At 50.5% G+C, this 14,738-nt stretch overlaps 1 protein-coding gene across 1 annotated transcript in view; it reads right to left on the bottom strand.

The window, feature by feature from the left end:
* The window catches only part of DNAH17 (dynein axonemal heavy chain 17), a 98,635-nt gene that overhangs the window by 16,773 nt on the left and 67,124 nt on the right, over window positions 1–14,738 (bottom strand). The window contains exons 58-68 of the mRNA XM_032799176.2: window positions 8,926–9,021; window positions 8,267–8,484; window positions 7,696–7,903; window positions 7,273–7,388; window positions 6,323–6,515; window positions 5,684–5,919; window positions 4,663–4,785; window positions 3,365–3,569; window positions 2,287–2,451; window positions 1,985–2,125; window positions 1,673–1,843 (exon numbers count right to left, since the gene is read on the bottom strand). Coding sequence (XP_032655067.1) covers window positions 1,673–1,843; window positions 1,985–2,125; window positions 2,287–2,451; window positions 3,365–3,569; window positions 4,663–4,785; window positions 5,684–5,919; window positions 6,323–6,515; window positions 7,273–7,388; window positions 7,696–7,903; window positions 8,267–8,484; window positions 8,926–9,021 — 1,872 coding nt within the window. The remainder of the gene's footprint in view (window positions 1–1,672; window positions 1,844–1,984; window positions 2,126–2,286; window positions 2,452–3,364; window positions 3,570–4,662; window positions 4,786–5,683; window positions 5,920–6,322; window positions 6,516–7,272; window positions 7,389–7,695; window positions 7,904–8,266; window positions 8,485–8,925; window positions 9,022–14,738) is intronic.

Below are 14,738 nucleotides of genomic sequence, written 5' to 3'. Positions count from 1 at the left end.
TACAATGCTATGTGAGGCGTCTTGCCCAAAGTTACATTTCTGAGCAGCATGAGTTGTTAGCAGAACTGCTGTGTGTCACAAGCTCTGTGTTCACGCATGCTGGGAAACTGGACATTGCAGAAGTGGTGCAGACGCATGGGCTCCCGAAGGAATGGGCTGGACCCCTCAGACTCTGGCAGTGGAATGCTCTGGGGGCAGTGCCACGTTTACTGCATTTCTACAGAGCCTCACACAATGGGGCAGGGACCTGGCTGGCCTTTCGGCACAATGCCACTGTAAATGTTAAATGCATAACAGCAGCAGCACTGGAAAAGGCTGTTGGCCTGCCAAGACAAGCCCACTGGGACCAATGATGGGGCCACGATGAAGGGAGGAACCCCTGTGGCTTTGTCTGCACTAGCACTCCATCTGGATCATTACTGCCGGGCTGCATCGGTCACCTTCCTGCTTCTCCCTCACATTCTACCCAGTGCAGCCATAAGGGTCACCCCTTTCCTGCTGCTCTGACCATGACAGCCCCTTCCAGCCTGCCCCAGTCTCCTCCTCTTTGGTTCACCCTCATTCACACTTGGAGCAGCCTGGCAAGCACTTCTCCCCACCTCCAACTCGCTTCTCCCAGGAACAATGACATTTAATCACAGACTATCACAATTGCTACCTTGTGTTCTCCCAGAGCATCTCAACGCCGCCCCTCCCCACGTGTGTGGGCCCAATCCTGCCAGCAGGGCTCAGCGCTCACCCCACTAGCTCTCTGGAAAGCAATGGTATACTACTGTTGAGCACTGGGGTGAAACCGTGGCCCCATTGACATCAGTAGACATCTTGCCATTCTCTTCAGTGGGACCAGAGCACCACGCAAGGGCTTGATGCAGGAATCACGGAGTGAGATTCTGTGCTATGCAAGTGGCTCGAGCATAACGGTCCCATCTGCTCTCACCAGGTGTTGGCAGAACTGGGCCCCGGGATTCAATGCAGCTGAGCACATTCTCAGGCATCCTAGTGGATACATGTGTTGGGGTCTGAACCAAAGTTCCCTGAAGTCTGGGGGAATCTTCTATTGACGTCAGTGGATTTTGGCTCAAACTTTAGGATGTAAATTCTTTGAGTGAGAGCGTGACTGACTGAGCCATGATTGTAAAGCAGGGTGTATTTACACACCATCCAGAAGATAATTATTAAAGCTACAATTTTGGCATGGAGCTCAGAGTGCTCATGGCAATCAGAATGTTAATAAAGCCTGTGACCCTTGCAATGATGGCTCCTGTGGGCCTGGCTCTCTGCTCTGGGCCACGTGGTCAGAGTGCCATTGGAGTCTGGTATCTTCACCCTTCCACAGCTGGAGATGGAGGGGCAGATGGGCCAAACTTGATTGGAGCGGTGACCTAACACATGGGGTCGCAACACCCAGCCCTGCGGGACAGGAACTGCCAAGGCAGGTGGGCTCACACTCCAAAACCCCTCCCCACAGGCAATGACCTTCCTTGACTATGAGTTTTTTCCCTGCAGCTCTGACGTAAAAGTTTGCATGACAAAATCATAATAATAATAATTAAAGCTAATATGGGGGACACATGCTTTGCCCCAGAAATAAGAGACCACCAGGTATTACATATCTGAAAAGTTGTATTAGCTACTAATTTTAACTGGAGTCCAGTGTGTTTCTCCATATTACCTGAAAGGCAACTTGGGCCATGAAAATGAGTTTGTCTCTCTCAAAGAGTCCCCGTGCAGTGTATATGAAGACCGAGTAGGTGATCTCATCTGTTAGGTTTATCACCCGTTGCTTCACGTCTTCGGCTGGAAGAGTTCGCTGGATGGCCTTCTCAAAGACTACATTGAATGCCTAGCCAGAAACAGTCAGAAATGGATGACTCGATTGTTGTTTTCAATAAAACGCTCAGAAATGTAGCAACAATGACGCTTGTGAATTCTTTGAAAATCTATTCAGTTACATATAACTGTCTGCCCCATATTTGTTAGTTACCTTTAATGAGAACTGGTAGATGGGGTCAATTTTGTTGAGGTCATTCAGTATAAAGTACAACAAGGATGCCCTTTCTGCAGCTGGCCTGTAGTTTTCTCTAGCTTCATTAATTTTAATTTCTGTAATTTTAGCTTCTCTCACCTTAAAAACAAACATGATGTTACTACAGCAGCTTTGCATGTCCTGGAAAACAACATGTCTCCCAGTCCTCTCCCCTGATTTGACAGAGTTGGACATCAAATTCATTTTCTAAAAGAAACTCTGCTAGTTCCACAGTGTAACCCATGGGGCAGCTTTCTTACTTTTTCCTCAATTTCTATGGCTGTTTGCTTTGTTGTCTCTAGATTCTCCACCAATGCGGTGTCTCCCAGGAAGTTTCCTGATGCAGCAGAGAGGCGGGCAAGCAAAGAGTCCTCCAGCTCTTTCAATAAAATCTTAAATTCATTTTGACTTTTTGTGAGATTTGCCTACAGCATCAATGCACAAAAGAGGAAAATTAGTTAGCAAGGGATTTACAACTAAAACTTTCATAGCATCAGTTTGGAGTGATTTAAACTAGGTACCCTTGACAGGCACAATAGAATAATGCACCAATTAGCAGGTGCTAGTGTTGGTTTTATGTTCTTTTGCATATCAGTTTAGTTCATAATGTAGTTATGGGCTGTATAAGTCACTGAAGAAATGACTGAATGTATTCTATGTTTACGGTGTTGCTGTAGTCATGTTGGTCTTAGGTTAGGAAAAGATTAAAGATATTACCTCACCTACCATTTCTCTCAGAGTGTTCATTACGTTTTTGTTTAAAATAGATTAGCTGGGCCTGCTAACCGCACCATGACATGAGAATACCACTGCAACGCTATCATAACTGGATGCAATACAGGGGAGAGGCAGGCCCTTCAGATTGAAGTCACAACGTTCTGACAACCTAGAGAACCAGACAGGGCAATGACTCTCCTGGCCCTTTATGGCAGGGCTGCAACTCCAGAATGATATAGTCAGTTTAATGCATTGAAATAAAAATGATTGTACCGCACCATCTCGTGTGGCTTGCTGAGGTTGAAGGGACCTGATGCTGCTTCCTTTTTTCCAAAGGGGGTAGAGTTAGTCCATATAATTTGTAGTAGATCATGTGTTGTCTGTTGATCACTGTTACATGTGTTGTACATGTGACCTACACCAATATTATCACTTTTATTGGCACTGGAGATATCCTGGAGAAAGTACCCAGCATAGATGACAGTGAGTCCTAATTAGGCCTCAGTCAGTTTTCTGTAAACAGTGTAGGTCTGGCTGGACTAGCAGGTGTGTTTCGCTATTTGTAAGTAAAGCTACAGCAGGCTCTACCATGGTACCTTCTCTCCAGTATCGCATTGATACCTTCAGTTGCTCTAGATCTGGCCTCTCTTTTGCAACCACTGCTGCCAACAGCTGATCCTCCAGTCCATCTCTGGTTACCAGGAAGTTAATTAAAGTGCACTGAGCCTGCATCTCTGGCTTGTAGTGGGGGTTAAAATATTTGGTGTGCAGAATCAAACGGAAGTCTGGATGGTACTCCACTTCTTTATCACCTATCTTAATGTATCTGTTTAATTAAACAAAAAAGTGACTTTTGGTAAGTGCTAAACCATTTGGCTTTAAACAAACCAACACAGACACTATCCCTCCTACCAATGCCCTAACTGCTCGTTATGAGAGATTCGTTACTTTGAGCCCCACTTTACTGGGGCATATACAAATACACAGCTCTGCAGCAGAGCATGGACTGGGATTGTCCCAGCAGCTGGAGGCAGTTAGGTGCCCAGCTCCTGTTGGACTGCAGCAAGGTTTGAGCATTTAACTCTCTGAGACGCCTTTGCAAATGTCAACCTAACAGTCTCCATTCCAACACAGCATAGCAAAGAGGGGGCCAGGGTACAATAAACCCATCAAGCAGTGACTCAGTCAGGCTCTGACAGCTCAATGGGGAAATTCCTGCAGATGTCAATGGGTTTTGGCCCAGGTACTAAGGCAGCCCCTTAGTCAATCATTATTAACATCCCCACCCCTGTCAAACAGCAGGAGGGAGTTTTCAGAGCGCTTTGAATGGAGAGCTGGAAAGACCTGGAGAAGGGACTTGAGATGGGCACAGAAGCAGGAGTGGGAGAAGGGACCAAGGTGTGAGGGCACTCGGAGTAGTTCCCAAGGAAAGCCCCGCTGCGGGGTGTGTACCTGCATCTGCCATTTAGTGTCAAACAAAAAAAATCTTCCTATTTATTTCAAATTATTGTGCAGCCCAAGCACCTGTGAAGGCTTCTGCTCTAAAATCGTTAACCAAATGTGACTCAGTGGCCCAGAAAATTAGCCTTTGTGGGAAAACACCGTAAGAGGACAGTGAAAATCCCACCAAGGAAAGGGTTGTTAAAAAGGGAGGTAAAGCTGGTCAGAGAGTCACATCTCTGCCCAGAAAGGTCTGGTCCCAAATCTGTCAGCACATTTCAGTGGGTTGAAAATTGAACTACTCAGAGCAGAGGATTTTCAAAGAGGCTGGGAATCCATCTGTCTGGATGGTTAAGATACAGCAGATGCTACATCTTGGCAGGGGATCACACTCAATGACCCTTGCGGTCCTTTCCAACCCTTTGATTCTGTGATAGAAGCTCCGATTCCTTTGTCAAGAGGAGTGAGAATACACTTACTTTCCCTTTTTGATGGTGTTCCTGCCTAGCAAAGGGTCCAGCACAGGCTCCACTGACTCGCCGATGTTCTCAATGATCAGGGGGTGTCCCTCTGATATAGCTTGCTCAATGATATCCAGATAGCTGCAGCACATTGGAGAAGAGCCTTAGCCATGCAAACATTGCCCCCAGGAAGCTCTATACGAAGGGGGAGGAGCACCAGCACCCTCCAGACTCTCACACATCACAGTGGCTTGCCAAGGTAATCCTGGTTCTCTGCAGAGCTTTACAGAGCTACGTGTGCTGAAGAAGCCCAAGACCTTGTTCAAATAGAGGATCCAAAGGGGCCCATCACCTACCTGCAGACTCAGGATCCAGTGAATAATTCAGACTACATTGACCAGGGAGCCCAGCACTGTCAGATGCACAGGGGCTGACAAAGGACTGAGCATCTCAGATCTGAGCAGCCCCTTATCTCTGGCCCATCTGACCCAAGACAGCTGTCTACCAGCCAGCCAGGCTCACAGCCGACAGTCTGAGTGCACTAGAGACATGGGTTTCCTTACACTTCTTTCTCTTGCTATCTGAGGACTTGACCTCTTGACACACAGGCTAATGCGCAAAACACCTGCCTCCCTCCTGCAGGATGGGAGATCTGTGGCGAGACTCATCCTGGAGCAGAGAGAAGACTGGGTTCCACATCTGCTCAGGAAGTGAGGGTGGGGTGGCAAGGGTACCCTTGGTTCTGGAATGGTGGAACAGCAGAGCATACGCCCCCATGTGCTCTACGTGAGGCTCTGCAGAGGACATGGTGTGAAGGACAGTAATTGATACATAAAACAAGCACTGAAGAGTCTCCAGAATAAACCCAGTCAGGTGTCTCCTTGCATAAATCACATCACAGGAGAGGGTTCTGCTGGCCTTGACGCTGCCTGCTTGGTCTCGTCGTTAAGGCATGTCTTTCCGGCAGTGGAACTCTGCAGACTATTGTGAGAGTAAATGATCAGACAGCTGTGTAAAGAACCAATGTGCCCAAACAAACCTTCTCTGTCCCAGTCTGATTGATTTCAGCTCTTCCCCATATTTGTTTTTAATCCATTTGACCCCTTGTAATTGGGCATCCACAATGAGAGGCCAGCGCTCCGTGTTGCACAGAATCGTGGCGTTTTCTGTAGACATGCGGTCACTGGGCAGCCCTTGGTTATTCCAGGTAGCGATATCCGCATCATCAGTCAGAAGGCTCAAAGGATCCAATCCTGGTGTTACAGGAATTGGCACCTGCAACACAAAAAGTATCTCTGAAGCACCTGCTGATCTAGGGTTGTGGGTGAGGCTCTCTCTAGCTCATCTCAAACTACTGAGCACTAAATTATTTAACAACGTAAGGGCCAAAGATGTGATTAAAAACTTAAAACACCAAGACCATTCTGAGATAAGGCAGCTGTGCCCCTTGTCGGCTAGAGTCCATTTGACAATGCACTGAAATGCATTCCCACCTACCCGAGTCCATCAGAGGGTGCCATGGGCCAGGCTAAATCACAACCCCTTTCGAGATCTTCACAAATACAGTGTACGGGGGTGAACAAAATGTGTATACCAGCCCTATGCTCGGCCTACATTGCTTTTCCTAGTGGTATGAAACAAATGTCATTGGCTTTATGCCTGTGCTATACTGATTTACCTTCAGTTCATTTAAGTATGGTATCCAGTACTTGTCCATCAGCTCAGTCCTATATTTCTTAGTAAAATAGCCAACATATGAAACAAAGGCTGAAATTAGCAGGACATCTCCACACAAGGTCTTCTCTTGCTCTCTGAAGTTCTCCACAGACTCAGCCCAGCGAACATTTTCCGATGCTAATCCTCCAACAAGTCTGCAGTGACATTTCAAAGGAGATAGTATATTATTATTACTGAATTTTGATAGTCATGTGGCACCTCGTGGGCCTGCGCAGACTCAGGTAGATACGTGGTCTTGCTTTGGCCTGGAGGATTTACGTCTCCTAGAAGTAACTGCAGAGGCTGGAAATATCAATAAGCTCTGCATATTTGTCCATTTAAAAATCTTCCTTGTGAGCTCTCCAAGAAGAGTTTTGGGGCTGCAGCTCCAAGATGCTGGGAAAAGATTGTACAGCTGCTGTCTCCAGAGGGCTCAGTGGCTTATGGAGCTTCCCAGTGACATATTCTTAGACAGATAAATACAAATATTCACTACTAGTTGTGCACTGTCACTGTTTGAACATGTCTGAGTAACGAAGGCAGAAGCAGGGGAGATTGCTTCCAAGGCTCGCGGGATGGATAGTAACTGCACAGCAATACATTATTGACTGAAAGTGTTGAATATTATACTGACAAACTTCAATTCGATTAAACCAATTACTAAAGATACATATTCCCATTAAATGACCATTCCTAAATGAGGCAACTGAAATTACATCCATATCAGGGATTTTTCAGTGCGTTCATCTTTGTCTTTCATACCATTCGAGAGAGCTTCTTCCCCCAGGAGGTGATGTTAGAGAATCTCAGGTCTGATCATTAAACAGCTAACACTGAAGACTAGTGGTTGACCAGGCCTGGCCAGCGCCAGGGAAGTGCGTTATGAGCTGGGTGTTGGCAGTGGCACTGTACCTGTTTGCTAAGGTGATGACTCTGTTAGTAGCATCAGCCTCTTGTTGGCATTTGATTTTTTCAGCTGTGGCCTTTTCAAATTCTGCTGTTAGAGTTGCCAAGTTGGCATTTAGGTCCTTTAAAAATAAAATGTTTGCAATTATCTATTCAGTATGGAACCTGTGAGTGCCCCAAGATACAGAGGAGGGAGAAAGCTCTGCGGGCACTCGTGACTCCATGGTATCTGTTACAAAGCAAGTCTCCCCTACCTGCACTTCACAGACTTCTAGGAATCTGTCTCAATTACCTTTGGCTTCATTCTCTGATCCACAGTTTAACCCTTTATTACCAATGATGGACGGCAACCAATTTAAACAGAGATATTGATTCAGGTAGCAAGTTTGTAGGTGGATTATTTTGCCAGTGAGAGTAACATGCACTTACTGCAATCTTGTTTTTAATGTGACTGAGTTTATCTTGTGCCTCTGCCAATTCTGCATTAGCCTCCTCTAGCGCCTGCCTCTTAGGTGCGACATCACAGTACACTTCATAGAAGCGAACAATATTTAAACACCAGGAGCACAGACCTGCTGCAGCTGTTGACTTGGAGAGTATGAACTCAGGGTCAAAGGTTGGATCTGACTGATAGGGCCTGAAGAGAGAAATACAAATCACAGTATTAAAGGAGATGGTGGTGGCTAATCTGATTTATGACACAGATTCTCCTTTGGGGCCTTGGACAGGTTACTTGCAGCCACATTTTCAAAAGTAGTCACTGATTTAGGGTGCCCAGCTTAACCCACCAAGGGCCTGGTTTTCATTAGTGCCGAAACCTTTCACCCTGGTCCCAGAACTGCCTCATGACTGAGCGATTCCAGTGATGGAGCATGGCTCTGTGGAGACAACTGCATGGCCAGGGGTGTAGCTGTGCACAGACTGCACTGAAAAACACTCAGGGACCCTCAACTTTCATTCAATCCCTGCCTCGGTGGACTCCAGCCCTCATTTCACTCACTTAAATGCTTTCAGACAGGGTTCAGGAATGTGTTCTTTATCATACTTCTTTAAGGTATCCAGGAAAGAATCTACTTTCCCCATCATGATTTTAGCTGCCTTCCAGCTTTTGTCCTTTGGTATCTTGCCCCCTGGAGCTGTCAGTATCATCACAGCTGCTGTGACGTTAACCACTGCTTCAGGAGGTGAACCGAAAGACTTCAGCTCTGTCAGGTTGTTCTAAGGAGAACAGAAAAGACTGATCAGTTTTGCACAGGGTAGAGGGTTCTGAAAAGTGAAGTAACACATCTAGCTTTGCAACAAAGGTTGGAATCCAGTTAGTCTGGTTTCCACCAGCAGGGGCATGCACAGGAATTTAAATTTGACCCCTTTTGGAGAGGGGGTGCCCAGAAACTCCCTGGCCCCGGGAGAAGCTTGCTGCCTCCCCCTCCTCTCCTGGCCCCAGGAGGAGCTTACTGCCCCCCGGCCCCCTGCTCTGAGGCTACGGCTCTCTCCCCTCCCCACTGCTGCCCCGGGGACAGGGAAAATACTGTGTCCCTCGCTGATTATTGGGGGGGCTCGTGCCTCTGCTTGCCTCCCTTGCGCATGCCCCTGCCTAGCAGCCAGAAGATAAAAACTAACCAGGGAAATAATTTCCTCCGTACTCAGGAAAATATTTACCTTATTGAGAGTGTCTAGAGCTTCTTGTGCCGCTAATAAAGCAGGCTCTGCTTTAGCCAAGTCAGTCTCACAGGCTCTTTGTTTTTCTGTTACGTTCTGATAGAAGCAATGCAAACAGTGAATGCAGGGCTGCACGAGGGGGTTGTTCCCTTTGCACAGGTGCCCATTTCACCCCACAGCTGAGGCTCACTTTCCCTGGCTGGGATGGGCTCATGCTCAATGGGCTGGAATGGTCCCTGGGGAGTAACCGGGACAGGACCGGGGGGGGCGAAGGGGGTGGGAGGGACTTGAGCTGCCACGGCCCTGCAGTCCCTGCCCTGCTTCAGTCTGCGGGTCTGTCAAGCCATCCCTAGCACAATCACAAACGCCTGGCAGGGACAGGGATGGCTCTGTTCAAGCTAGTCTGATGCAGGGCACTTGGCGAGGGGAAGGGCCAAGTTATCGACAGAACAAGGGATTCACACTAGGGGGCAGAGAGAGCACATTGAGCTGAATGGCAGCTTATTCAAAGATGCCAATTTGTCCCTTTCTCCCCCAGGCATCGCCCCTGTGTGTGGAACAACCTCACCCACCAACCATAAAGCCACTGCCCCTCCTCCTTTGCCTCCCCAATCACAGCTCATAGCTAAATGCTGCCACCGAACCCTGCTAGCTAGTGATGGCCAGGCAGGGGCCATGTGGGGATGCCTGCTAACCAGTTGCTTATCACCAATAAACATAACCCCAACACATGCACTCTGTATCTACATGGGCACAGGGTGAATCCAGAATAACAGAGCTCCTGTTCCTGTGAACCTGTCCCCTCCCTCCTGGCCCCACTTTACTGTCATCCTCTTCTTAGATAGGGAGACCTTTGGGACAGGGACTGACTTTTCCTGTCTGTCTGTACAAAAGGGGTTTGTTCTTCTTCGAGTGCTTGCTCATATCCATTCTAGTAGGTGTGCGAGCGCCGCGTGCACGTTCGTCGGATACTTTTTACCCTAGCAACACTAGGTGGGCCGGCTGGGCGCCCCCTGGAGTGGCGCCGCCATGGCGGCAGCCTAAGCACACTAGGTGGCCGGCTGGGCACCCCCTGGAGTTGGCGCCGCCCCATGTGGGCGATATATAGCCCTCAAGCGCCAACCGCTCCTCAGTTCCTTCTTTGCCGGCTACTCCGACAGAGGAAGGGAGGCGGTGTGTGGAACTGGATATGAGAACACATCTCGTAAGAATCAAACAGTTACTATAGGTGAGTAACCTTGTTTTTCTTCTTTCGTACGTGCTTGCTCATATCCATTCTAGTAGTGATCCCCAGCTTACCTAGGCAGTGGTTCGGAGTGAGACGTTGCCGAAAGCAAGACTGCTGTACGAAGGCGGCATCGTCTCGAGATTGGTCAACCAGCGCATAGTGCGATGTAAAAGTGTGCACGGACGACCAGGTAGCCGCCCGGCATATGTCTTGGATTGGGGACTTGGGCCGGAAAGCACCGAAGAGGCCTGAGCCCGAGTAGACATGGGCGGTGATGCGACCAGCGGGACGTGAGCCAATCGTAGCACGTCCGGATACATGGCAGGTTACCCATAATGAAACCTCTGGGTAAGTTACAGGAGACCTTTCATACGCTCTGCCAACTGCTATGAATAACTGAGGCGAGCGTCTGAAGGCTTTAGTTCTGCTGATGTATATGCCAGGGCCTGGCGGACATCTAAGGTAGTCAGCTGCTGGTCGCCGCGGCAGCGTGTGGCGGCTTCGGAAAGAAGACCGGCAGGAAATATTCTTGGTTAGGATGGAATGGTGAGACGACCTTCGGAAGGAAGGCTGGGTGTGGTCGTAGCTGCACCTTATCTTTGTTGAAAGATGTGTAAGGTGGCGTCTACGACCAGCGCACGGAGCTCGGAACTCGTCTGGCAGAGGTGATAGCTACCAGGAAGGACGTCTTCCATGACAGATATAGTAAGGAGCAGGTCGTTAACGGCTCAAAAGGGAAGCCCTATGAGTTCTAGAGAGTACCAGGTTCAGATCCCACGTAGGGGAAAGAGGCTTAACCGGAGGGTAAAGTCTCTCCAATCCTTTAAGGACCTGGAACGATGGGGTGTGAAAACGTGGAACAGTACCAGACTCTCCAGGATGGGAAGGTGGAGATTGCGGCTAGATGGACCCTAATGGAAGAGAAGGGCTAGGCCTGGCCCTTGAGATAGAGCAAGTAGTCCAAGCACAGACAGAGACTGGAACGGCAGTCGGGACCATGGAACTCCGTGCACACCAGAATGAGAATCGCTCACTTTGCGAGATAAAGTGGCCCGGTAGAGGGTTTCCTGCTACCTAAAAGGACTTGTTGGACCTCAGCTGAGCACCGACGCTCAGACTCGTTCAACCAGACAGGAGCCATGCTGTCAGGTGTATAGGGACGGAGAGGTCTGGGTGACCGAAGCCTGCCGAAGTCTGTGTTATAAGGTCCGGGTAGAGAGGTAGTAGTAATTGGAGGCGCCCGGGACAGGTCGAGCAGCATGGTGACCAATACTGCCTCGGCATGCCGGAGCGATCAGAATCATCCTGGCCTTGTCCCTGCGCAGTTTTGAGCAGGACCCTGTGGACTAACGGGAACGGGGAAACCATACAGGAGGCCCTTCGTCCATGGCCAATGAGAAAGCGTCCGAGAGGGAGCCCGGGGAGCGGCCCTGTAGGGAGCAGAACATCTGACACTTCCTGTTGTCCTTGGAGCGAACAGTCTTATCTGGGAAAGTCCCACCTCTGGAAGACAGAAGACAGGACGTCCGGACGGATGGACCCATTCGTGTGTCAGGAACGATTGCTCAGTCGGTCCGCTAGAGTATTCCGGACCCCTGGGAGAAAGAGGCATATCAATCGATCGACTGGGCTATGCAAAATTCCCACATGTTTCAGAGCCTCCTTGGCAAAAGGGGAAGACGTATGTGTTCCTCCTTGTTTGTTTATATAATATGGCCGTCGTGTTGTCCCGTGAAAATGGCACACAAGCGGCCCTGTAGCTGCTCGCGAAATGCCTGGCAATGCAAGCGGAACCGCCCTTAGCTCCCGGACATCGATTCGTGAGTTTGAGCTCTGGTTAAAGGACCAAAGCCCTTGGATCTGCAATGGCCACAGGTGCGCGCCCCATCCAGAGCGGAGCATCCGTCGTCAGGATAGCGAGGGGTGGAGTCACAATGAAACGTCGACCGGCGCACACACTAGGGCGGGGTTTCAGCACACACAGTTGAGGGAGCCCGCACGTGAAGACGTATTTGTGACTACCATGTTCCAGGGCATCCTTCATGCGGCGAAAGACTGAAGCGAGCAGGTTTGTAGAGGGCGCATGCGCAGCCTCGCGTGCTCGTGACAAAGGTGCACCAGCCATGTGACCCAAGGAGGCCTCGAGGACGGTACGGGCAGTGGTAGTGGGGAAGCATGAACCTCGAGAAACGAAGAAACTATCGCTACTGAAAACCTGTTGGAGGAGCCAAGCTGCTGTGTAGCTGCGAATTCGAGTCCAGCAGGCCTCCTATGAATTCTATTTCCTGTGTTGGGAGATGGATGGGATTTCTCTGAAAGATTGAGAATCAATCCCGAGACGAGAGAACAGATCTCTGATGAACTGTACATGCCCGGGCTTACTTGGCCCGGAAGTCCCCCGAATCAGCCAGTCCGTCGAGGTAGGGAAAACATGGATGTTGAACGACGACGAGGTAGGCCGCTACTACTTCGCATATCACCTTGGTAAAACTCGAGGCGGCCGGAGAGAGGCCGAAGGGCAGAAACACTGCAAACTGGTAGTGACGGACGGTCACTTAAACGAAACGAAGAAACCTCCCTGTGCGGTGGGGTAGAATCGCCATATGAAAATTGCGTCCCTCATGTCTGAGAGCAGCGTACAATCTCTCAGGATTCGAGGGAAGGAATGATGTTTCCCAGGCTACCAGCGGAACTGAGGCTTCCTGAGATACTTGTTCAGGCTCGCAGGTCCAGATTGGGACGAAGGGCCCGCCTTTCGCCTGGGATCAGAAAGTACCGCTGGAATACAACTCCTCCTGGCCCGCCTCTCAGGCCTCTGGAATCCTTCCTCTATGGCTCCTAATTGCGAGGAGTTTGAAAACTTCCTGTAGGAGGAGGTTGCTCGTGATGAGGGTCCCTGAAGAGGGACGAGGAGGAGGTGGCAAAAGGCGGGGTGTTCGAAAAGAAAAAAACTGAGAAAAACGCAGCGCTAGCCACGCTTCCACCGTGCTGAGGACCCAGCGGTCTGATGTGTAGGCCTGGGACCAGAGCAGGGAAAAGGAAAGCGCGAGGCGTGTTGTGAAAACTGGGTGGATGCTGGGAGGAAATCGTGTACGGCCTTCTCGAGCGCACCTTCAAAAAGCTGGTGTCGGTCCCGCAGCGTGGTTTGGCGGGACTGGAGCTGTTACCCCCTGAGGGCCAGACTGGCGTCTACGAGAGTCCTGCCTCTGGCCTGGAGAATCTTGTCTCGGCCGGGTGGGGTAGAACCGTCGGGGCTGGGGAAGGAGAGGCCGTCTTTTGCGTCTGGCGGCGTGTGCATCCCCAGCGGAACGCATTTATGATGCGATTGGTCCTTTAGACTTTGAGGCGAGGGGCCGTCTTTTGAGAGGAAGAGACCCTGGCCGTCAACAGGGAGGGTCCTGTATAGTGGTATTGGACCTCGGTCGGTAAGCGGACGCTTGACAGCCCATGAAATTGCCGCCTCATAGCGACCCCTGATGCGAGAGTTTAGCTTCTGGAAGTCTGCCGATCTATAGAGGCCTGATAGGGAGGGTGCGCACCACCTTTTACCCTCCTGCATGAGCGCCAAGAACTCTTTGCCGAGGAGTCCTGTGGGAGAAGGTCAGTAAATTTCTCCACTGACTCCCAAGTGTTAAAACTACTGTAAACGGCTCAGTAGGGCCTGTTGATTGGCGATTCTGGAAGCCTGGAGTGCCCCCAGCAGAGTAAATCTTCCTGCCAGGAGGTCATTCGCGCTTGCCATCTCTAGGACTTGGGCCGCAGGTGCTTGCTTACTGTGCCGCTCTCGCTCGTTTGATCTGACTGGACCCCAACGAGGCAAGGCGGGGAATGAAACATACATATTCGTACCCTGTGGCAGGGGACCTGTATTTGCCCTCAAACCCTTGTTGCCTGTGGGCAGCACCGAAGCCGGGGTCTGCCCAGATGGTATCGGCTTCGTGCCTGAATGTACCGAATAAAGTGGGAGCGCTACGCGGGTCGGCCTCCGCTGAGAGGATAGTGAACCACCGGGTCGTCCACCTCGGGACCTCCTCACTGGCAGGTTATGTGTTCAGAAGCAACCCGGCCGTATGAGGTCTGGTGCGCCTGAGGTCGATAGGCGGTGGCCCTTGATGTGGATGTTCCCGCCACAGCCTCGTCCGGGAAGAAGAGGAACGAGACTCCGGGACCAAAGGTTTCTTTGAAGGGACTTTTGGTCCGGTGGGGGCATCCTGGCGCTTGATCAGGTGAGGTGCGGCCCTTGTTCCATAGTGTCTGCCGGGGTTGCTCACCCGTGGACTCGGGTGCCCTCCGGTCAGACGGCACGGAGGAGGCGGAGGCTGGTGGTGGCCCTGGCCGCTCGATGGTACGCCCAGGAGCCAAAAGGCCACTGCTGAGGGCCTTGAGCATCCGGAATCCCCATAAACCGCCGATGTTGCCAATGGGAGGAAAGATGGCGGCGGGTTGGCCACGGTGAGCCGAGAGGTGCGAGACGATAGTCTCTACGGCCAGGTGAGTCACGTGCACGTGGTAGCTGTGGGAACGGGCAGTTGGAGTCCGCGGGCCGTGATCGAGATCGGGATCTACTTACCAGCTCGGTGCGGGA

Source organism: Chelonoidis abingdonii, chromosome 13, assembly GCF_003597395.2.
Source record: "Chelonoidis abingdonii isolate Lonesome George chromosome 13, CheloAbing_2.0, whole genome shotgun sequence".
Taxonomy (NCBI): Eukaryota; Metazoa; Chordata; order Testudines; family Testudinidae; genus Chelonoidis; species Chelonoidis abingdonii.
This window is presented reverse-complemented; position numbering and strand designations above follow the sequence as displayed.